General features: G+C 40.9%; 3 protein-coding genes across 7 annotated transcripts in view; all 3 read left to right on the forward strand.

The window, feature by feature from the left end:
• Positions 1–7,329, forward strand: part of sema4d (sema domain, immunoglobulin domain (Ig), transmembrane domain (TM) and short cytoplasmic domain, (semaphorin) 4D) — a 113,107-nt gene extending 105,778 nt beyond the window's left edge. For 2 of the 5 annotated variants that reach the window (XM_014138879.2, XM_045692583.1), the window contains 3 exons: positions 2,777–3,001; positions 3,649–3,740; positions 5,252–7,329. In XM_014138879.2, the coding sequence (XP_013994354.2) occupies positions 2,777–3,001; positions 3,649–3,740; positions 5,252–5,281 (347 nt within the window). In that variant the 3' untranslated portion in view covers positions 5,282–7,329. Of the gene's footprint in view, positions 1–1,058; positions 1,257–2,776; positions 3,002–3,648; positions 3,741–5,230 lie in introns of all 5 variants that reach the window. The other 3 variants (XM_014138878.2, XM_014138877.2, XM_045692582.1) reach the window with 3 other exon arrangements.
• Positions 7,330–8,649: 1,320 nt separating this feature from the next.
• rad1 (RAD1 homolog (S. pombe)) lies at positions 8,650–10,901 on the forward strand. Its single transcript, NM_001141832.1, is given in 6 exon segments — positions 8,650–8,741; positions 8,944–9,145; positions 9,242–9,350; positions 9,584–9,842; positions 10,127–10,225; positions 10,464–10,901. Coding segments are annotated over 5 exon segments (840 nt in total). The 5' UTR covers positions 8,650–8,741; positions 8,944–8,950; the 3' UTR covers positions 10,642–10,901.
• A 603-nt stretch (positions 10,902–11,504) lies between these two features.
• On the forward strand, positions 11,505–19,328 carry bxdc2 (brix domain containing 2). Its single transcript, NM_001141400.2, is given in 9 exon segments — positions 11,505–11,658; positions 11,835–11,946; positions 15,532–15,646; positions 15,793–15,842; positions 16,097–16,170; positions 17,797–17,847; positions 17,980–18,081; positions 18,255–18,383; positions 18,701–19,328. Coding segments are annotated over 9 exon segments (1,020 nt in total). The 5' UTR covers positions 11,505–11,514; the 3' UTR covers positions 18,944–19,328.
• Positions 19,329–21,657: the final 2,329 nt, after the last annotated feature.

Genomic DNA, 21,657 nt, shown 5'->3' on the forward strand with positions numbered 1-21,657 from the left:
TCAGATGTTTTATGAAAGGAGGATGTGGTTTTGGTAATCATCAGATGTTTTATGAAAGGAGGATGTGGTTTTGGTAATCATCAGATGTTTTATGAAAAGAGGATGTGGTTTTGGTAATCATCAGATGTTTTATGAAAGGAGGATGTGGTTTTGGTAATCATCAGATGTTTTATGAAAGGAGGACGTGGTTTTGGTAATCATCAGATGTTTTATGAAAAGAGGATGTGGTTTTGGTAATCATCAGATGTTTTATGAAAGGAGGACGTGGTTTTGGTAATCATCAGATGTTTTATGAAAGGAGGATGTGGTTTTGGTAATCATCAGATGTTTTATGAAAGGAGGATGTGGTTTTGGTAATCCTGTTTTTATACGGCGACAGAAGAAAGCAAAATGCTGAAGTGAGTGAACGTGACTCACTAGATGACGACGATGGGAAATGCTGGACACTCAAACCACTGCTGTCTGAAGAGCACAGACCTCTCCAGAGATACACGGCTCTATTCTAACTCTCTCTTCATCTCCTGTGAATCCACAATTCCAATGGTACGAAGACACGTGAACTCTGGGGTCATATTTACTAGACATGATCTTTCTCCATATTAACCTGTGTTGGTTAGTTTTCCCCACTGGTCATGTCAGTATGTACAGTTTGAGTCCAGATTAAGCTTCTCTAATGTTAGATGCTTTGTAAAATGAAAAGGTGAAATATTGTAAAGCATTTCTGTTTTCTTTGTCCTTAGAACATTGGCACTGGAAGTAATCAGATGTTTTTTTTTATTGAATGAAGCTTTACGTTTTACTCTTTAAAGATTCTGATTATTTAGTGATAAATGTCAGACCTGTATTAGTATGTTCTCATTTTAGTGTAGTAATGTTTTTTTTCTTCTTTCATTTCTATGGTTTTATTGGTTTCACAAAGCCTCTTTAAAAGTTAGACCTATAGCCTCCCTTCCTGTGTCTCTGTTTCGCACATTTCTCTTACTGCCTGGCTGTTGTCCTTAGAGAACTCTCCTTTCTCTCCTTCGGCTCTCCCCACCTCCTCCCTCTCTCCCTCACAGCCGCCTCCTCTGCTGTTCCTCCTCTCTCTCCTGTTGACACTTCCTCATCCCTGTCCACCTCGGGAAGTAGTCCCTCTCTCCCTCCTTCCTCCACCTCCTCTGAGGGGATAGGGGTGTGCCTGCTGCCCCCATCCCTCCAAGACCAGGCTTGGGGGGTTCAGGCTCAGGAGGCCTTCCTACTCTTCTGTCTGGCCTTGGGTGAGTGGTGCCTGTTGTGACCTATGTGTCTCTCTCTCTCTCTCTCTCTCTCTCTCTCTCTCTCTCTCTCTCTCTCTCTCTCTCTCTCTCTCTCTCTCTCTCTCTCTCTCTCTCTCTCACTCCACACCTTGCATGTGGCCTTCTCCCCTCAGACACACATCAACCAACCCCCTACATACCTACCTACCTTTCTACCCTAACCTGGGATGTGTTCACATCCTCAAAACAAGTGTGTTTCTTGAGCCATGTGCTATTCTGACCCCTTTAAAATACGATAGATGACGGTACAATAATGTGATGAAAAGTTAGATGTTTTTGTATTGATAAGGTACAGTAGATCAGCTCACTGAAATATGTATTTGATTGATCAAGTTGTCTCAAAGGTTTTAGTTCCATAATTTCTTTAAATATAAACTTGCACCATTTTGTATATTGTGTTATTGGGAAATCTGAGACTGATATTTAATTTGAAACGAGGCGAGAGAGGTCTTTATAAGAACAAAGGACTGTTTTTGGTACTTTTTAAGCTCTGTGTCAATTATTGAGTTTCAATACTATCTAATACTAGAACTTGTGCCTGTACAGTGTATATATTTGTGTATATATGGAATATACTTTTTGAAGATGTTCATATATCCATAGACATTCTGGGGCTACTGTTCGTAGGGAGGTTTAATACATCCTGATTTCAAATGTTTTGAACGTTTAGCCTACTGGTTTAACTGTCATAATGCTAACATGTGCAAACCAAGCTAACTAGGTTACTTTTATACACACGAACAGGAAATGTAAGAAGACGAGCTTCTGATTTTATTAAAGTTTTAGTCTTTATGACCTTTTTGAAAGATTAAAATTGCATACATTGAAAAATGAATTGACTGAATGTGATCTTTTGAAACGAATGAAAAGGCCATCGGAGAACCTTGCACAACAGTCATTCACCTCGCCACAAATTAAGTTTTCCCTCAATCACGACTGAATGTTTCAAATATGCTGACGCACAAAAGGAGTACATCTATTTGGACTCAGATCTGCACACGTGATCCTATGCAGTATTTACAGTGAAGTGGTTCACACTAATATATGCTACTGTATTAGAATCTGAACACTGTAAATGATGTGCGGAATGATAAGTCCTTTCAGTGCTGAGGATCTGTTGGAATCAGATCTGTCAGGTATTTCTATGATCGCGAACCCAGGAGTTTGTTTGGGGTGAGAGCTTAGACTTGACGTGCCTCAACATCAATTTTAATGTGCCAAAACACACACCTGGTTTACGGAAATAAAACCTTCAGTAAAGCAGACTTTAATTGATCTGCTTCCTCTCAGTTTGGGCTGAAACACTGAATCAGAATAGTATGTCAGTACTATAGCATTGCTCTTTTATTAAGTGGCTAAGGAGCTTAGCTGGAGAAACAGGGCCGGTTTCCTGGACAGAGATGAAGCCCTGGACTAAAAAGCATGTTCACAATAGAGACTCTCCAACCAAAGTCCATATGAAGTCCCATTATGTCCCTCAGGTCCCAGTGATCTCCAAATTCACTGGCAGGTGAACGGGGCCCACCTGGAGACGCCCATCACAGAGTACCGCCACCCCTTGGTCCGGGGGAACCCCCATGGAGAGGTGCTGGTGAGCAGCTGGGTGAGAGAGAGGGCCCTGGTCAAGGACTCCAGCTACCAATGTGTCGCTGCGTCCAGCGCAGGAAATGACACGTCTAAAGTGGACCTCAACATCCTCAGTAGAGGTAGTGATTATAGATGGCTGGGATAGCTACATCTTTATATCGCTCCCCTCTCTCTCCATAAGCTCCTGCCTGCATGTTGAATGAATCCTATGAATAAGTCCTTGTCAAATGATGCAGTAGGTCCTAGAAAATCAATGCCAACGCAAATCTTATTAACAAGGACAGAGGTGTAATCATTAGCTAAACGTTGCATTTTGCAACAAATAAATTGAGTTTCTATTGGAAAAATACAGGTAGGTCCCTCCTGTTTTCGTTCCATTTGCTTCCGTTTAAGAAATGTTTTGCAACAGAATCTGCGTAATGAATACACCCACAGGCAAACGCTTACATTACCAGGGTTGTGTTCATTAGGGCACACAATGGTAAATGGTTTGCAAGTCCAGGTGTTAATTATTTTACTGTTTCAGTACGTTTTCTTCCATTTGGTGCCTATTGAGCATGATGACCCAGTTCTCTTGATTCAACTGATATTACAGTAGTCAATTGTCAAATAGAGTAAGTTTTCAACTGATATTACATTATTGCCTACTGTAATATCAGTTGAATCAAGAGAACTGGGTCATCATGCTCAATAGGCACCAAATGGAAGAAAACGTACTGAAACAGTAACAGTGTCAAATACAGTAACTTTTGTTTCTGATGAACAGATGAAGACAGTATTCCATCCAGAGATATGAGCCAATGGAGGAGTGCCCTCTCAGAACATGAAAAACTGCTAAAGAGGTGGAAAAGAGCATGGGTAGGTTTATATTCACTAAGCACCAAATCATTGGGAAAGTAGTGAACTTAGATTGGGGTGTTTTGTGTGTCAGAAACTGCAGTGCAATTAAAAATATATGACTAACTTTTTTTCAATAATGTTGAAAATACATTTGATAAAAGTTTCATAACGCTGCCTGAGCGTGTGCATGAAATATTACATGACGCACATGATGTAGAAGCCACCCTGAACTCACCCATGCTTTTTAACTTTGCGTGCCAAATTTTGATGGCTCTGCATGTCTGTTTAGGGCCGGGGCCAAGGGGGAGTGGTTTGATGTGCTCTCCTTATCTAATATCTTAGAGCACTGTGAATGCCCCATACTTCTACACGGTTCAAAAATAGTTAACTATTTAAAACGGACCAAAAATGTGGTTGTTTCCTGGTTCAACATTGTACGTGTCTCGGGGCAAGGATCATCAACTAGATTCAGCTGCGGGACAATTTTTTTGTTGAGTAGATGGTCAGGGGATCAGAACATAATTACAGATCATTTGTAGACTGCAAAATTGATCTCAAGAAGCCCAAACAGATATATTTGTCTAAAACAATCATTACAATGTAAATGTACTTTTATTCTGGCTGGCTGCATATTTCAAGACATGGCATATGAGGGTGCAGTGAGATACTCGACTGGTTGCATGATACCTTTCTCGTCAGTCATCTTCCAAAAGTGTATACTTAACTGGAAATGAACCAATCCTCCGTCGTTGGCACAATGGAAATGCTTTATCATCTAGATGTTGAAAGTGCGTGGGCGAAGGCAGTTTGAGGCCATGTGGCGGAGAGTGATTGCGGGCGACGAAGATGGGGGGGGGGTGTGGGCATGTGGGTCTGGGCAGGTGTGATGTCGTTCATGTTTGTGTGATGTCGTTTGTATGTGTATGTTTTGAATTGTTTGCAAAAAAATAAAATACAATCTTACAAAAAATACCCCAAAAAATACAATTTCAAACCTACATTTGTATACAATCACTTTGAAAACACCAGCAAATTAATTGCACCAGCTCCAAGTGATTTTAATTTTGGAAATCTGTTGCAAGGTATTCCCACTCATACGTGATCGTATACAAACTAGGTTTGAAATTATGTTAATTTTTGGGGGTATTTTTTTGTAAGATTTCTACTACAGTAGACACTTCTACTACAGTAGACACTTCTACTACTACTACTACTACTACAGTAGACACTTCTACTACAGTAGACAAAGAAGGAGTTGGGGAACCTTGGTCTAAGGGTTCAAAACAATGATTACATTACTACCTAGCTAGGGTTTACTGCCCGGGAGTAACACCTAAGTCTAAAACATTTTGAAGTGCTGTTTGTCTTTCATAATAACTTACCTAAACGTGGGATTGATGACATTTTAAAACACTTTGTTTTACAGTGTCCGATTCCTCCACCTGTTGTAGCTTCCTAGGGGCAGAAGGTAATGAGTGTAAGGTATTGCTAATCTGCATTCTCTACAGTATGTATCTCTCCTCCTATAGGAAAGCTGTGAGGGTCAAGGTGCTCTCTGAGGTCACCTGAGCTCCACTGTTATTGGCTCCTAAGACAGGCTTCAGCCCAGGTGACACTACCTGACCTTGGTCCAAAAATGCCACATCATGACGTGACATGGCACTATTCTCGCCGTTCGACGCCTGAAGCAAGGCTTCAACCTCCGGCTTCGGTTCTGCAGTGTTCACCTGTTGTGGTGCATCAAAGATATTCTATAATGTTACAGGCCCTTCATACAGGCTTTAGCATAGGCCTTAGTCTCCCCCTTACTGACTGACTGAATGGGGTCTGGGCAGATCAGTTGACTTTGCTCTTGGGAGGGTCTACTCTGCATTCCCAGTGAAAGCAGAAGAATCTCTGTGACTGAGTGGCGGCATGCAGTGTCATATCTCCACAGTGTCAGATATCTCCAGTGTCAGATATCTCCACAGTGTCAGATCTTCCCTCAGTGATCGACAGTCTACCTTTTGAAGTTCGCACTTTCTTTCTCTACTGTGGTAGCAGTGTCCATCTGTCTTTCACAGTGGGTAGCTGTTACAGATGAGAATGAATGTTTTTTTTTTTTAGATTAATATGTTTTAAAGTATAGGAATATAAGGTTTGTTTTGTTTTATTTAGATGACTATATTACCGGTATGTCTAGACTCTAGAATATATCCACATTGATTTCTGAATCAAAATTAGAGTTGATCTCTTTGTTTTGCCATTACAGTACATAATATCACTACCAGTGCTTTGCCAGAGTAACTAGAGATGAGTAAATTGTGTCAGTACAAAGATGTACAGACGCAAATGTAACCTCTAAACTCCACTCTCCACTCCATAGTGCCTTTCAATAGGTTCAGATTGCTGAATAAATGCAGTTTTGTAGCCTATTGATGATTCAGATTCCTGTATTTTTGCCGACACATATGTATTCTCTGTCATTATGTGGTCAGTTAAACTCTTATCACTGAAATGTTTAATTCCATGTGTTAATCATATGACAATGTGGGAGAAGAAAATTGTATTAAACGGAACTTGATGGTGGAACTTGATGTTGCCTTATTGTCTATCACACTGTGTTCATTCATTGGCCACATTTGAGGGCAGTGAAGTACAGTTCAGACATTTGATATTTCAGTGGTTTGAATGCAGTTCAGATATGTCTGTGGTTCATATCAGTGTCAGGTCTTTGTGACATTTAGGCTATAAAGGAGAGTCACAGTGAAACTTCACAACAGCTGCGCTCAGACATCCATTTCGCATCCAAATACTTTCTATCATGATGACATCAAAGCAGCAATACTCCACAGGAACAGATTCTCTGGTTGAATTATTAAGTAGCACCTACTGGTAGGCTAGGCCCCCATATACTGGTCTGAGTTAGAGGTCTGTCTCCACACCCCGGTTTACAGCCTGGCATCTGCACTGATATGGCAAAGACAATGTAACAGATGCATAGTAACCTAGTGTAATAATAATTAGAAGGCTAGCTACCCTTTAGGTGAGATTATTGATAGTGTAATAAAGATAATCTAACTTTTTACCTAGTGATGTATAAGGAGGGCATTTGCACGACATGCTTTGCAGCGGTGCACAGCAGGGCTCCAGAGACATATTGGGCAACCAACTGATACCAATCACGAGCACACTCAGAGACAATTGGCTGACTTAAGCACTCACATAACATGACAAAACAGGAAGCGCACTAGCCACACGAACTGACCACTGGTGTAAAAAACAACACCCCATACCTATCGCAACTACCCAGACACGACATAGCAGACACACACACACACACACTTGGGGGTGTTGGACTCCGAGGACAAAGGACACTGCCAAGGGCCAATGGGAAGTCGACACTCCCGGAGAATGGACCGTCCCTCCACTCATCGACCAGTCAGGAGAGCGGACCTACTAGACTCAACCTACGTCAACACACTGTTATTTCATTGTATAAATAAAACGCACACTATGTTTTCGGGGCTCTCTCTTCTGCTAGTTCCCTAAGAGCTAAACGAACGAGTCCGTGCACGCTCAGCCAAATATCTTTGTCTCATAATAAACAGCCTTACTATATACTGAATCCAACTGGTCCAGCGTCTTGACTTGGTCTCCTTCTCAAGTAACTTTCATCAACAATAGCCAGGTGCCGGTCTGTTTCTGCCCTCTAGCCAACTCAGTATCGTCATGCCATTAGGAATTGGCAAGAGAGCAGAAACGGACTTTCACCCTAGTCGTGAACACCTGCTACACTCAAAATATCGATCAGCAGTAACACTTGGCCATCTAGTGGCAGATTACGGGAATATCTAACCTGCTCAGCCCTACAACTACTCTGATTGTCAGTGTCGTATTTTGTGTAATGCTAAATTATACTCCGTGGTGGAAAAAGTACCCAATTGTCATACTAGAGTAAACAGTAAAGATACCTAAATAGAAAATTACTCAAGTGAAAGTCACCCAGTAAAATACTACTTGAGTAAAAGTATTTGGATGTAAATATACTTAAGTATCAAAAGTAAAAGTATAAATAATTTCACATTCCTTATATTAAGAAAACCAGACCGAACGATTGTATTTGTTAATTTTTGAATTACGGGTAGCCAGGGGCACACTCCAACATTTACACAATATTTTACCAACGAAGCATTTGTGTTTAGTGAGTCCGTCAGATTAGAGGCAGTAGGCATGACCAGGGATATTCTCTTGAAAAGTGCGTGAATCGGACCATTTTCCTGGCCTGCTAAACTTTCGAAATGTAACGAGTAATTTTGGGTGTCAGAGAAAATGTATGGAGTAAAAAGTACATTATTTTATTTAGGACTGTAGTGGAGTAAAAGTAAAAGCTGTCAAAAATATAAATAGTAAAGTATAGATACCCAAGAAAACTACTTAAGTAGTACTTTAAAGTATTATTATCATTACTTTTGTACTTTTTACCCCTTTTTCTCGCCAATTTCTTATATCCAATTGGTAGTTACAAGTCTTGTCCCATCGCTTGACACACTGATTGCTTAACCGTCATTGCTAGGTCATTATAAATAAGATTTTGTTCTTAACTGACTTGCCTAGTTAAATAAAGTTTTATTTTTTTAAATAACCCGGAAGCCAGGCGCACCGCTGTACAGCTAGCCATCTAAGGTCAGCTTCCCTGCCCGCCACAAGGAGTCGCTAGAGCGCGATGGGACATGGACATCCCAGCCGGCCAAACCCGCTGGGTCTCCCGGTTGCGGTGTGTTTCTTTTTGTGTATGCATACACACCTCAATAATGGACAAGGTACTGTCTAGAAAACTAAGTTGTTTAAACACCTCCAAACAGAAGGGGCGAAATCGTTAAATTATATTGCAATTGGCTTTGAGACAGGTCATGTACCACCGAAGAAGAACACCCGGAAGTAAAGTATTGTTAAGAAATCTCAGATGGCGCGATTCTTTAAAAACGTCAACAGACTTTGATATATCAAGATTAATCTTCTAAAACGAGTGACAATTGTGTGAGTGTGACACAGCGTTACTGGTTATATAAAGTTAACGCTTGCAGATCATATTTATCGTAACGTTAGCCGGCTGAAGTGGACTGACAGCTAGAATGGCTAGCTAGTTATGTTAACTTTAGCTAATCTCGATTTCAATCATCTAGCTAGCTACTGTAGTTTGCTTTCCTCCTTTGATTGTTGTTGATTTTGTTTATTTCAGATAGAAAATGCCCTTGTCTACTCAGTCTCAGACTGGAGGTGACAACTACGTCCTTGTAGCTAGTCTGGACAATGTCCGGAATCTGTCCAACATCTTGAAAGCCATCACCTTCAAAGATCATGCAATTTTCAATGCCACACCAAACGGGTTGAAAGTCACTGTGGAGGACTCTAAATGTCTGCAAGCCAATGCCTTCATTCAGGTTAGTGCAGGAATATCAACATACACAAATTATGAGTCATTAACCTTTAGATGGGCTGTGTTGTCATGTCTCGTTAATGTTGTCATTCTTTTCCAGGCTGAGATCTTCCAGGAGTTTACCATCAGAGAGGACTCAGTGGGGTTTCAGGTCAACCTGACCGTTCTTCTGGACTGTCTCACCATCTTTGGGGGAAGTACAGTACCAGGTAATGAAGAAGACTGTCTTCTTGATATCCTTTCAGATTTCTCCTGGGTGATTTACAAAACAATCTGGTGAAGACTTTGCAGGTCAAAACTACATTATTTTAACCTTAATAAAATCATCTGCTTTTTATTCTAGGAGAGAGTCACAGCCTCACCTTTCATTCTAAAATGTGAAACTAAAAACACGATTAAAGCTACTGGGAGTAACTAACGTCTTGTCTACTTTTTGTTGAAGGAGTGGCCACTGCCTTGCGGATGTGCTACAACGGTTACGGCTACCCCCTGACCCTGTTCCTAGAGGAGGGTGGTGTGGTGACGGTGTGTAAGATCAACACCCAGGAGCCAGAGGAGCCCATAGACTTTGAGTTCTGCAGCACCAATGTGACTAATAAAGTCATCCTGCAGTCAGAGAGTCTGAAGGAGGCCTTCTCTGAGCTGGACATGACCAGTGAGGTCCTGCAGATCACCATGTCTCCCAGTCAGCCATACTTTAGGTGCAATACTTGTTTTGTTTTCTACTAAACAAATTGTTTTGGGTTTTTTTTAAATGAGGAAATCTCAAAATGGCATTGTATTGTAGCGAATTAAGGACTCTTAACTGTAGTCTCTGTTTCCAGCAGTCTGTCCAAGACCTTTTGGCCATTCCACCAAAAGGCTGGATAGTCTTGACAAGTTCGCTGGTTGTTGTACAGAGGTCATTACAGCTACAGGATGATGGTTGCAGAGTATCATCTTGCCATTGTTAACCTTTCTTCTCTCTATCTGTTTTCATGTTTAGGTTGTCTACCTTTGGGAATTCTGGGAATGCCCATTATGATTACCCAAAGGATTCTGACATGATGGAGCTGTTTCAGTGCACAAAGACTCAGACTAACAGGTACATTAATCTTCTAAATACTGTATTATCATCATGTATTTGGATATTCGGGAAGTGTGGCACTACAGATTCCTGCATTTCCAAGAAATCAAGAAATGTGAACATGGAATTAATTTACTCAGTTATTTATGTTTTTGCTGGCCGGTCACTCTTTGAGGGTATGGCTTTCACTGGGATAATTATGGTTTTGAAGTACATGCTAACTGGATTGTCACTTTGCTGATGTCCTCTTTGTCAGGTACAAGATGTCTCTACTGAAGCCGTCCACCAAGGCCTTGGCTCTATCCTGTAAGGTCTCGGTGAGGACAGATGACCGAGGGTTCCTGTCTTTGCAGTACTTGGTTAGGAATGATGATGGACAGATCTGCTTTGTGGAATACTACTGCTGTCCAGATGAGGAAGTGGAAGAGGAGTAGAGAGAATAGGAATATTTTTGGACAAGAATATGAGGCTCAAATGTTTTAGATGTTATTCTAAAGCAATATTTGCTATTTTTCACTTGGCCCTGTAATTTGGATTGTATTCCGTGACTGCGTTATTTGGATTGAATTCCGTGACTGTGTTATTTGGATTGTATTCTGTGACTGTGTTATTTGGATTGTATTCCGTGACTGTTATTTGTAAATAGTGTTGGCTCTGGTACATGTTCATTTTAAAGTGAAAATAATGAATTGCTAATAGTTTTTCTCAATTTGTTTTTTGGTTTGTTTTCAGTGAATGAATGCTGCTCTCCCATTGTTTAGAAGTTCACAAGGAACTTTAAACAATATTTATATAATGAAACTATTCCTTCACTTTTGATAAATATTTCAACATATTAGTATTGACAATAAATGTAAAACTGGCGCTACCACTTAAGCTACCACTGTAAAACGCGCTACCACTTAAACTTAAGCCACCAGTGTAAAACTGGCGCTACCACTGTAAAACGCGCTACCACTTAAGCTACCACTGTAAAACTGGCGCTACCACTTAAGCTACCACTGTAAAACTGTCTCTACCACTTAAGCTACCACTGTAAAACTGGCTCTACCACTTAAGCTACCACTGTAAAACTGGCTCTACCACTGTAGCTACCACTGTAAAACTGGCTCTACCACTTAAGCTACCACTGTAAAACTGGCTCTACCACTGTAAAACTGGCGCTACCACTTTCGACTAGCAGCATGTTGTCTGTTCTCGCAGTACAACTCCGCGTCGCCAGGTGGCGTCTGTTGTAAATGTCCTGCTCGCCCGCGTGTTGCCTCGCTCTGTTCTTACGGTTCTGAGCCTGCGTGTCAGAAATCAAAATGTCGGCGCTCAAGAGAAAACGTGGAGGAAAGGGTCCAGGTGGAAAAGCAAAGAAAGTTAAATTGGTAGAAAATGGAAATGAACCCCAAACTACAGAGATGGAACAGAACAAGGAAATCAGCGTCCCAGCACCCGTGTCAATGGTAAGTGTGTGTCAAACATGAAATTGCTAGCCACTTCGTTGACTTGTAAAGTTAGCTAGCAAACGTTACATATTTGTCTTGTATAAAAACGACATAACAACATGGACTGTAATGTTACATGACTGTAGAGATCGTGTATGAAACAATGTGTTGATTAATTGGATTTTGATTTCCAGGGTAAGTGGAAAAACAAAGAGCGAGTTCTTGTATTCTCTTCAAGGGGCATCAACTTCAGAACACGACATCTGATGCAGGACCTCAGGACAATGATGCCACACACGAAAGCAGGTCTGTTGCTGTACCAGTATGTAATACATTTTTCCCAGTAGACATCTCTGCAAGCATTATAATGTCAAAATACGTTCATTACTCATCAAATATGGCGTTTCGCTGAGCAACAAACAATATGGACTCCGGTCACACATGGTATGTATACTGAACAAAAATATAAACGCAACAATTCCAATGATTTTACAGAGTTACAGTTAATACGGAAATCAGTCAATTGAAATAAATTAATTAGGCCTTAATCTATGGATTTCACATGACTGGGAAGGGGAGCAGCCATGGGTGGGCCTGGGAGGGCATAGGCCCATCTACTTAGGTGCAAGGACCACACACTGGGGAGCCATGCTCAACCAATCAGAATGAGTTTCCCCCCCCCAACAAAAGGCCTTTATTACAGACACAAATAATCCTCAGTTTCATCAGATGGCTGGTCTGAGACGATCCCACAGGTGAAGAAGTCGGAAGTGGAGGTCCAGGGCTGGTGTGGTTACACGCGGTCTGAGGTTGTGAGGCTGGTCAGACGTACTGCCAAATACTCTAAAACAACAATGGAGGCTGCTTATGGTACAGAAATGAACATTCAATTATCTGGCAACACCTCTGGGGGGTATTCCTGCAGTCAACATGCCAATTACATATTTCCTCAACTTGAGACATCTGTGGCGTTGTGTGACAACACTGCACATTTTATTGGCCTTTTATTGTCCCCAGCACAAGGTGCACCAGTGTAATTATCACGCTGTTTAATCAGCTTCTTGATATGCCACACCTGTCAGATGGATTCATTATTTTTGGCAGAAATGTTTACTAACAGGGATGTAAAAAGTTTGTGTGCAACCTTTGAGAGAAATTAGCTTTTTGTGAGTATGGAATATTTCTGGGATCTTTTATTTCAGCTCATGAAACATGGGACCAACACTTAACATATTGAGTTTATATTTTTGTTCAGTACACTTCCAAAAAATATATCAAAATAAAACATTTGCAGGTATCCGAAAACATTTATTGTTTGGAAATAATCAATGTATTGTTTTTGAACCCTCTTCGGGAAGATCAGTGTGTGAACGTAGACTGTTATCTACTTAATCTCCTTACATGAAATAGTATTGCCTTGTGTGTAGTACGTCTGAAACAATGTGTTTGGTATGACGTTCATACACTGTTGTAGATTAGAAAATCAATGATCTTTCGGGACACTGTATTGCTAGATCAGCTGACCGTTGCCTGATGTACTCTTAAGGAGCCTACCTTTACACCGTATGGTCCAAGGACCTTCTTTATATAATATCTTCAGAGGTAGACTTGCTCTGGCAGCCAAATACGCCATCTAAACGTGAATCTATTCCAAATTGCGTTGCGGTTGTAGAAACACAAGGCCCTTTACTTTCAAATAATTTCACAAATGCTAAATATACACTTACTGTACACTGTTTCAACCGGTTTGATCACAGTTGCAGCCAACAATATTTTTGGTGGTCGTCTTCCGTTACAGTTGTTCAGAGCATGCTAGATAGCTAAATTAACACAGGTGGTCCCTCTGTCTCCCGTAAACATGTTCTGTAACATGGCCATATGGATGTGTGGGAACACTAACCCTATAAAGGTGTGTTTTAGTTTTAATGTAATGTGTGCTAATGTTTGGACTGAACGTCAGGGCTCTTAACTTCTTACATCTAGACGTTCCGCTAGCGGAACACCACTCCAATATCCAATGATAGGGCGTGGCGCGAAATACAAGCTCCTCGAAAATCCGAAAACTTCAATTTTTCAAACATATGACTATTTTACACCATTTTAAAGACAAGACTCTCCTTTATCTAACCACACTGTCCGATTTCAAAAAGGCTTTACAACGAAAGCAAACCATTAGATTGTCAGGAGAGTACCCTGCCAAAAATAATCACACAGCCATTTTCAAAGCAAGCATATATGTCACAAAAACCAAAACCACAGCTAAATGCAGCACTAACCTTTGATCTTCATCAGATGACACTCCTAGGACATTATGTTATACAATACATGCATGTTTTGTTCAATCAAGTTCATATTCACATCAAAAAACAGCTTTTTACATTAGCATGTGACGTTCAGAACTAGCATTCCCACCGAACACTTCCGGTGAATTTACTAAATTACTCACGATAAACGTTCACAAAAAACATAATTATTTTAAGTATTATAGATACAGAACTCCTTTATGCAATCGCGGTGTCCGATTTTAAAATAGCTTTTCGGTGAAAGCACATTTTGCAATATTCTGAGTAGATAGCCCGGCCATCACAGGCTAGCTATTTTGACACCCACCAAGTTTGGTACTCACCAAACTCAGATTTACTATAAGAAAAATTAGATTACCTTTGCTGTTCTTCGTCAGAATGCACTCCCAGGACTTCTACTTCAACAACAAATGTTGGTTTGGTTCCAAATAATCCATAGTTATATCCAAATAGCGGCGTTTTGTTTGTGCGTTCAAGCCACTATCCGAAGGGTGACGCGCGTATCGTGACAAAAAAAATCTAAATATTCCATTGCTGTACTTCGAAGCATGTCAAACGCTGTTTAAAATCAACTTTTATGCGATTTTTCTCATAAAATAGCGATAATATTCCGACCGGGAGTCGTTGTTTTCGTTCAAAGACTGAAAATGTAAAATGGACTCTTCACGTGCACGCCCGTCTCATTGTTCTCAGATCGACCACTATCCAAATGCGCTACTGTTTTTCAGCCAGAGACTGCAAAGTCATCATTCAACGTTCTGGCGCCTTCTGAGAGCCTATGGGAGCCTTAGAAAGTGTCACGTTACAGCAGAGATCCTCTGTTTTCAATAAAGAGGCTAAAGAAGGCCAAGAAATGGTCAGAGAGGGCACTTTCTGTTTGGAATCTTCTCAGGTTTTGGCCTGCCATATGAGTTCTGTTATACTCACAGACGCCATTCAAACAGTTTTAGAAACTTTAGGGTGTTTTCTGTCCAAATCAAACAATTATATGCATATTCTAGTTTCTGGGCAGGAGTAATAAACAGATTAAATCGGGTACGTTTTTTTATCCGGCCGTGAAAATACTGCCCCCTATCCATAACAGGTTAACAAAACTCCCCCGTACAGAAGACTCTTTTGTTCACTGACTTATGTGCAATGGAACTGAGGTCATGATCAAAGGCTAAGCCAACCTGTGCGTGGCAGTAATGAGTGAGGTGGATTTGGCTCATGCATACTTGGTCAAAAACGCTAGCTTCTTTCCAGACAAATGTTTTCGGTTTGCTTCTACTTTTTATTTTTTATTATTAAGACCAATTTGGGATTTTGCATACCGGGGTGTGACGTTAGTAAATGATGACAGTTGCTCTGCTAAACTCCATATTTGGTGAGAAACGAACATATTTTGACATGATGCTTGCAGAGCTGTCTAATGGGGGAAATGAAGCTAACTGGCCTACAGAATACATCATATTAATCTCCCCTGCCCAAATACTGCTTCAGTTTGTTCCGTTTTACATGTTTGTATTTTCTTATTTCAGTGGTTTGGTGATATTGATCAATATATGTAGTTGGCTATAACCCAGGAGACTTGACCTTACTCTTACAGACACAAAAATGGACAGAAAGGACAAACTCTTCGTCATAAACGAGGTGTGTGAAATCAAGAACTGCAACAAATGCATATTCTTTGAAGCAAAGAAGAAGCAGGATCTCTATATGTGGTGAGTGTCAAAGTTAACAACAAATCCTCTCAGCAACACACACAAAAGCATTATATTCCTTTCCCCTGACATGGCTTCCTGTCACTTGACATGTCTATGGAAACGTCACCTTTAAAACCTAATGATTTCAGTCACTTTTTTTATAGGGTTGCAAATGTTCCCCACGGACCATCTGCAAAGTTCTTGGTTCAGAATGGTGAGTGTCATCGCCCGAGTTTGTGTGAAATGACATGAATTGACTACATTTTGCATTTGTCACAATCAAGTAACAGTGGTTAAACAGCTGTTGGTATCAAATAGCGGCAGGTAGCCTAGTGGTTAAGAGCATAATCCCTGAGTTGAGGCACTTAAACCCTAATTGCTCTGGATAAGAGCGTCTGCTGAATGACTATGATGGAATAGAATAATGACCACGGGCTACAGCTTCATCATTTTTTACTCTTCCGGTAGTCCACACACTCGCCGAACTCAAAATGACGGGGAACTGTCTGAAGGGATCCAGACCACTGCTGTCATTTGATCCTGTGAGTATTGCAGTTTCGGTCAACGGCAACATGATTCCCAGACACAGATTTTATGCCTAGTCCTGGATTAAAATGCAAAATACTTTGAGAATATCCTAATCAGAGTCTGGGACACCACCCCATAGTGTTACAGAATACTCTTGAAACTAATTCATATGGGCCTCACCATCAAGATGTACGGGGATACTGTTTAACTTCTTATGGCTGGAATCCCGGTAACGGGATCGATATGACAACAGCCAGTGAAAGTGCAGGGCGCCAAATTCAAACAGATATCTCATAATTAAAATTCCTCAAACATACAAGTATTTTACACCATTTTAAAGATAAACTTGTTGTTAATCTCACCACAGTGACGATTTCAAAAAGGCTTTACTACGAAAGCACACTAAACGATTATGTTAGGTCAGCAACTAGTCAGAAAAACACAGCCATTTTTCCAGCCAAAGAGAGGAGTCACAAAAAGCAGAAATAGAGAAAATGATTCACTAAACTTTGATCTTCATCAGATGACAGTCATAGGACTTCATGTTGCACAATACATGTATGTTTTGTTCAATAAAGTTCATATTTATATCCAGAAACCTCAGTTTATATTGGTGCGTTATGTTCAGTAATGTTTTGCTTTCAAAACATCCGGTGATTTTGCAGAGAGCCACATCAATTTACAGAAATACTCATCATAAATGTTGATGAAAATACAAGTGTTATGCATGGAACTTTAGATAAACTTCTCCTTAATGTAACCGCTGTGTCAGATTTCAAAAAAGCTTTACCGAAAAAGCACACCATGCAATAATCTGAGTACGGCGCTCAGACACAAAAACAAGCCATCCGCCATGTTGGAGTCAACAGAAGTCAGAAATAGCATTATAAATATTCACTTACCTTTGATGATCTTCATCAGAATGCACTCCCAGGAATCCCAGTTCCACAAATGTTTGTTTTGTTCGATAAAGTCCATCCTTTATGTCCAAATACCTCCCTTTTGTTCGAGCCTTCAGTTCACAAATCCAAATTCACGACGCGCAGGTCAGACGAAAACTCAAATTCCATTACAGTTCGTAGAAACGTCAAACGATGTATAGAATCAATCTTTAGGATGTTTTTATCATAAATCTTCAATAAGATTTCAACCGGAGAATTCCTTTGTCTTTAGAAATGCAATGGAACTCAGCTACCTCTCACGGGCGTGCGCATGACTGAAGCTCATGCCCATTTGGCAGATCTCTCACTCAATCAGCTCTTATTCTCCCCCACTTCACAGTAGAAGCCTCAAACAAGGTTCTAAAGACTGTTGACATCTAGTGGAAGCCTTAGGAAGTGCAATATGACCCCACAGACACTATTGGATAGGCCAAGACTTGAAAAACTACAAACTCAGATTTCCCACTTCCTGGTTGGGTTTTTTTTCTCCTTTTTGCCTGCCATATGCATTCTGTTATACTCACAGACATCATTCAAACAGTTTTAGAAACTTCTTCAGAGTGTTTTCTATCCAAATCTACTAATAATATGCATATCTTAGTTTACTCTGGGCACCTTATTCATCCAAGCTACTCAATACTGCCACCCAGCCATAAGAAGTTAATGAATTCATGTTTCTATTTATTTTCAACCCAACAGCAATTTGACAAGGAGCCTCATTATGCACTGCTGAAGGAGCTCTTTATCCAGGTTAGTTTCGTTATCATTACCGCAGAAATATTTGGTCCCAAAAATTACAATGCAATTACCATTATTAGTTGTTTTGCTTTTCTTGTGACGTTGTGATCAGTTCAGAAGTGAGTTTTTGCGTTGTTTTTGTAGACATTTTCAACTCCCCAGTACCACCCCAGGAGCCAGCCCTTTGTGGACCATGTCTTCACGTTCACCATAACAGACAACAGGATATGGTTCAGAAACTATCAGGTGAGTTTAACTAACTTGCTCCCCTTTCCATTATACAGTATGTGGAGTATAATATTCTCTGGTCATTTCGAACAGCGCGTTGTAACACTCCCTGATTGATTGAGAAGTAATGTTCTTGAATGGCGAAAGTTATTAGCGCAACATATGTTTTGACTTATTTCTGTGTCCCACAGATCATTGAGGAAGATGCATCGATGGTAGAAATTGGACCTCGCTTCGTCCTGAACCTCATCAAAATATTCCAGGGGAGCTTCGGCGGCCCCACACTCTTCGAGAACCCACACTTCGAGTCTCCGAACACGGTAATATTTCATTTGATTCCTAGTGGACTTCCCTCCCTACATCACTGGTAGATCAAACCTTTATCTTCAGTAGGTATAGAACAACAATGAACTAAAACTCTCCCCCACAGTACTGGTGGCTGATCACTTAGTGAGACTGCGTACTGTTGATGGGCAGTCTTGAATTATTATGGTTACGTTTTTCTAGATCAGATTGGTTCATTGTTGTTCTGTCTCCCCTCCCCACAGCACCGGGCATCTGATCACTAATATTGAGACTAGGAAGACCATAACTAATCACTGTCCCAGAGTAATTCATTGTCTCTATCTCCCCTTAGCGCCGGCGTGTGATCCGCATGGCCACCGCCTCCAAAATGAGGGAGAAACAGATGGTCAAGGAGCTCCAGAAGCTGAAGAGGACGGAGAACAAGGAGGTGGTGACCAGGGACGTGACGGATGACGTGTTTGCCACGCCGGCTGAGGAGAGGCCAGTCCACATTGAGCTGGAGGCTCCTGCAGCTAAAGTAGTGAAGAAGAACAAACACAAGGCTTTCAAACGCCAGAGGATGCAGAAGCGTTAGGCTAGAGACTAGTTGGTTTGTTGGGTCTTCTAGAAGAAGCCATCTGGAAAGTGATTACATTGTTTCTTTGTCAATTTGTCTTTCCTCAATTCCATGTCTTTAATTTTCAAAACTCAAACGAGGAGTTTGATGGGAGTGACCAAGAATCTTCTCCAATGCATGTAGAAGGAATCGGGAAAAGACAAATTAGGAAATTTGTTTGGCCGTAAACTGGGAGGATTGAGTTGACCATCAAGTCTGCAGCCTGTGAAGGACCATCTCAGAATATGTCATTTGTGTTGAACTTTTTGTTTCAGCTGCATATAAAGTACTAAAGCAGTTTTGTAACTTCTGTTATGCTCCAGCTTTTCTTATAGTTATGAAATAAACATCTTTTGACATTTTTTTAAAGTCTCGATTTAGTGTTTATTTCTCCTGTTCATTCCTGAAGTTGTCAGTTTGATTTACCGATGACTGGGCCTCATTTCACTTGATACCTGCGTTAGTAACTTGACCAGCCTTGTCAATATTGATTGCAAATCTAATATAGTTATATCCATGTCAAAACACTTAACAGAGATGTTGCCACCTCTGTGCGCTATCTTTCACCAAAGCCTAAAGGAGTGTGTCCACAGGCATAGAAGGAAGCTAGTCATTCCACTGCCTAAAAATAGTTAAGCACCCTTTGCTGGCTCGAACAGCCACCCATTCAGTTTGCTCCCTGTTCTTAGTAAACTGAAAAAAATGGACCAAATGTAAGGCTGTTTTTCAGCGAAGTTAACTAACTTTCAGCATTCATATAGAGAAGGGCACTGAACTTGTACTGCACTGACTCAGACTTAAGATGATTGGTTAAAAGAAATGCATATTAAGATAGTTGGAGCTGTATTGTTAGATTTGAATGCAGCCTTTGAGCATACATTTCTTTATTGAAGAAACTCACTTGCTTAGCTTTATCAATCACATGGAGAGTTATTTAGCCAATAGAACCTAGTGTTTTTCAGTGAAAGCTTCTCCAACATCAGATGCGTACAGTGCGGTGTCCCTTGGCTGTTACTTTTCTCGAGTTGACATTTTTACAAATTACTTACACAAAGCTAGAATTAATGTAAAGTGCATTCGGAAAGTGTTCAGACCCCTTGACTTTTTCCACATTTTGTTACGTTACAGCCTTATTCTAAAATTGATTCAATTGACCCCCTTCATCAATCTACACACAATACCCCATAATGACAAAGCAAAAACTGAAATATCGCGTTTAGATAAGTATTCAGACCCTTTACTTAGTACTTTGTTGAAGCACCTTTGGCAACGATTACAGCCTTGAGTCTTCAGGCTTGGCACACCTGTATTTGGGGAGTTTCTCCCATTCTTCTCTGCAGATCCTCCCAAGCTCTGTCAGGTTGGATGGGGAGCGTCGCTGGACAGCTATTTTCAGGTCTCCAGAGATGTTCAATCGAGTTCAAGTCTGGCCTCTGGTTGGGCCACTCAAGGACATTGAGACTTGTCCTGAAAGCCACTCCTGCATTATCTTGGCTCAGTACTATATATACTATGTATGCTTAGGGTCGTTGTCCTGTTGGAAGGTGAACCTTCACCCCGGTCTGAGTACCTGAGTGCTCTGGAGCAGGTTTTCATCAAGGATCTCTGTACTTTCTACATTTATCTTTCCCTCGATCCTGACCAGTCTCCCAGTCCCTACAGCTTAAAAACATCCCCACAGCATGATACACCGTAGTGATGGTGCCAGGTTTCCTCCAGATGTGACGTTTGGCATTCAGGCCAGAGTTCAATGTTGCTTTTATCAGACCAGAGAATGTTGTTTCTGATGGTCTGAGAGTCCTTTAGGTGCCAGGTTTCCTCCAGACGTGACGCTTGGCATTCAGGCCAAAGAGTTCAATCTTGATTTCATCAGACCAGAGAATCTTGTTTCTCATGGTCTGAGAGTCCTTTAGGTGCATTTTGGCAAACTCCAAGCGGGCTGTCATGTCCTTTTTACTGAGGAGTGGCTCTCGTCTGGCCACTACCATAAAGGCCTGATTTGTGGAGTGCTGCAGAGTTGTCCTTCTGAAAGTTCTCCCATCTCCACAGAGGAACTCTGGAGCTCTGTCAGAGTGACCATTCTCCCCTGACCCTTCTCCCCTGATTGCCCAGTTTGGCCGGGCGGCCAGCTCTAGGAAGAGTTTTGGTGGTACCAAACTTCTTCCATTTCAGAATGATTGAGGCCACTGTGTTCTTGGGGACCTTCAATGCTGCACACATTTTTTGGTACCCTTCCCCAGATATGTACCTCGACACAATCATGTCTCGGCGGTCTACGGACAATTTCTTTGACCTCATGGCTTGGTTTTCATAGCAAAGGATCTGAACTTTTAAGTAAATAATAAAAAAATTAAAAAAATAATGAATGTGCAAATATAAAAAATATATATTTTGTCATTATGGGGTATTGTGTGTAGATTGATGTGAATAAATATTGAAACCATTTTCGAATTTATTCAAACAGGCAAGTCAGTTAAGAACAAATTCTTATTTACAATGACGGCCTAAGATCAGTGGGTTAACTGCCTTGTTCAGGGGCAGAACGACAGATTTTTACCTTGTGAGCTCGGGGATTCGATCTAGCAACCTTTCGGTTACTGGCCCAACACTCGAACCGCTAGGCTACCTGCCGCCATGCTGATCCTTAGAATAAGGCTGTAACATAACAAAATGTGGAAAAGGTGAAGGGGTCT

This window comes from Salmo salar, chromosome ssa13 (assembly GCF_905237065.1).
Source record: "Salmo salar chromosome ssa13, Ssal_v3.1, whole genome shotgun sequence".
In the NCBI taxonomy this organism is placed as follows: Eukaryota; Metazoa; Chordata; class Actinopteri; order Salmoniformes; family Salmonidae; genus Salmo; species Salmo salar.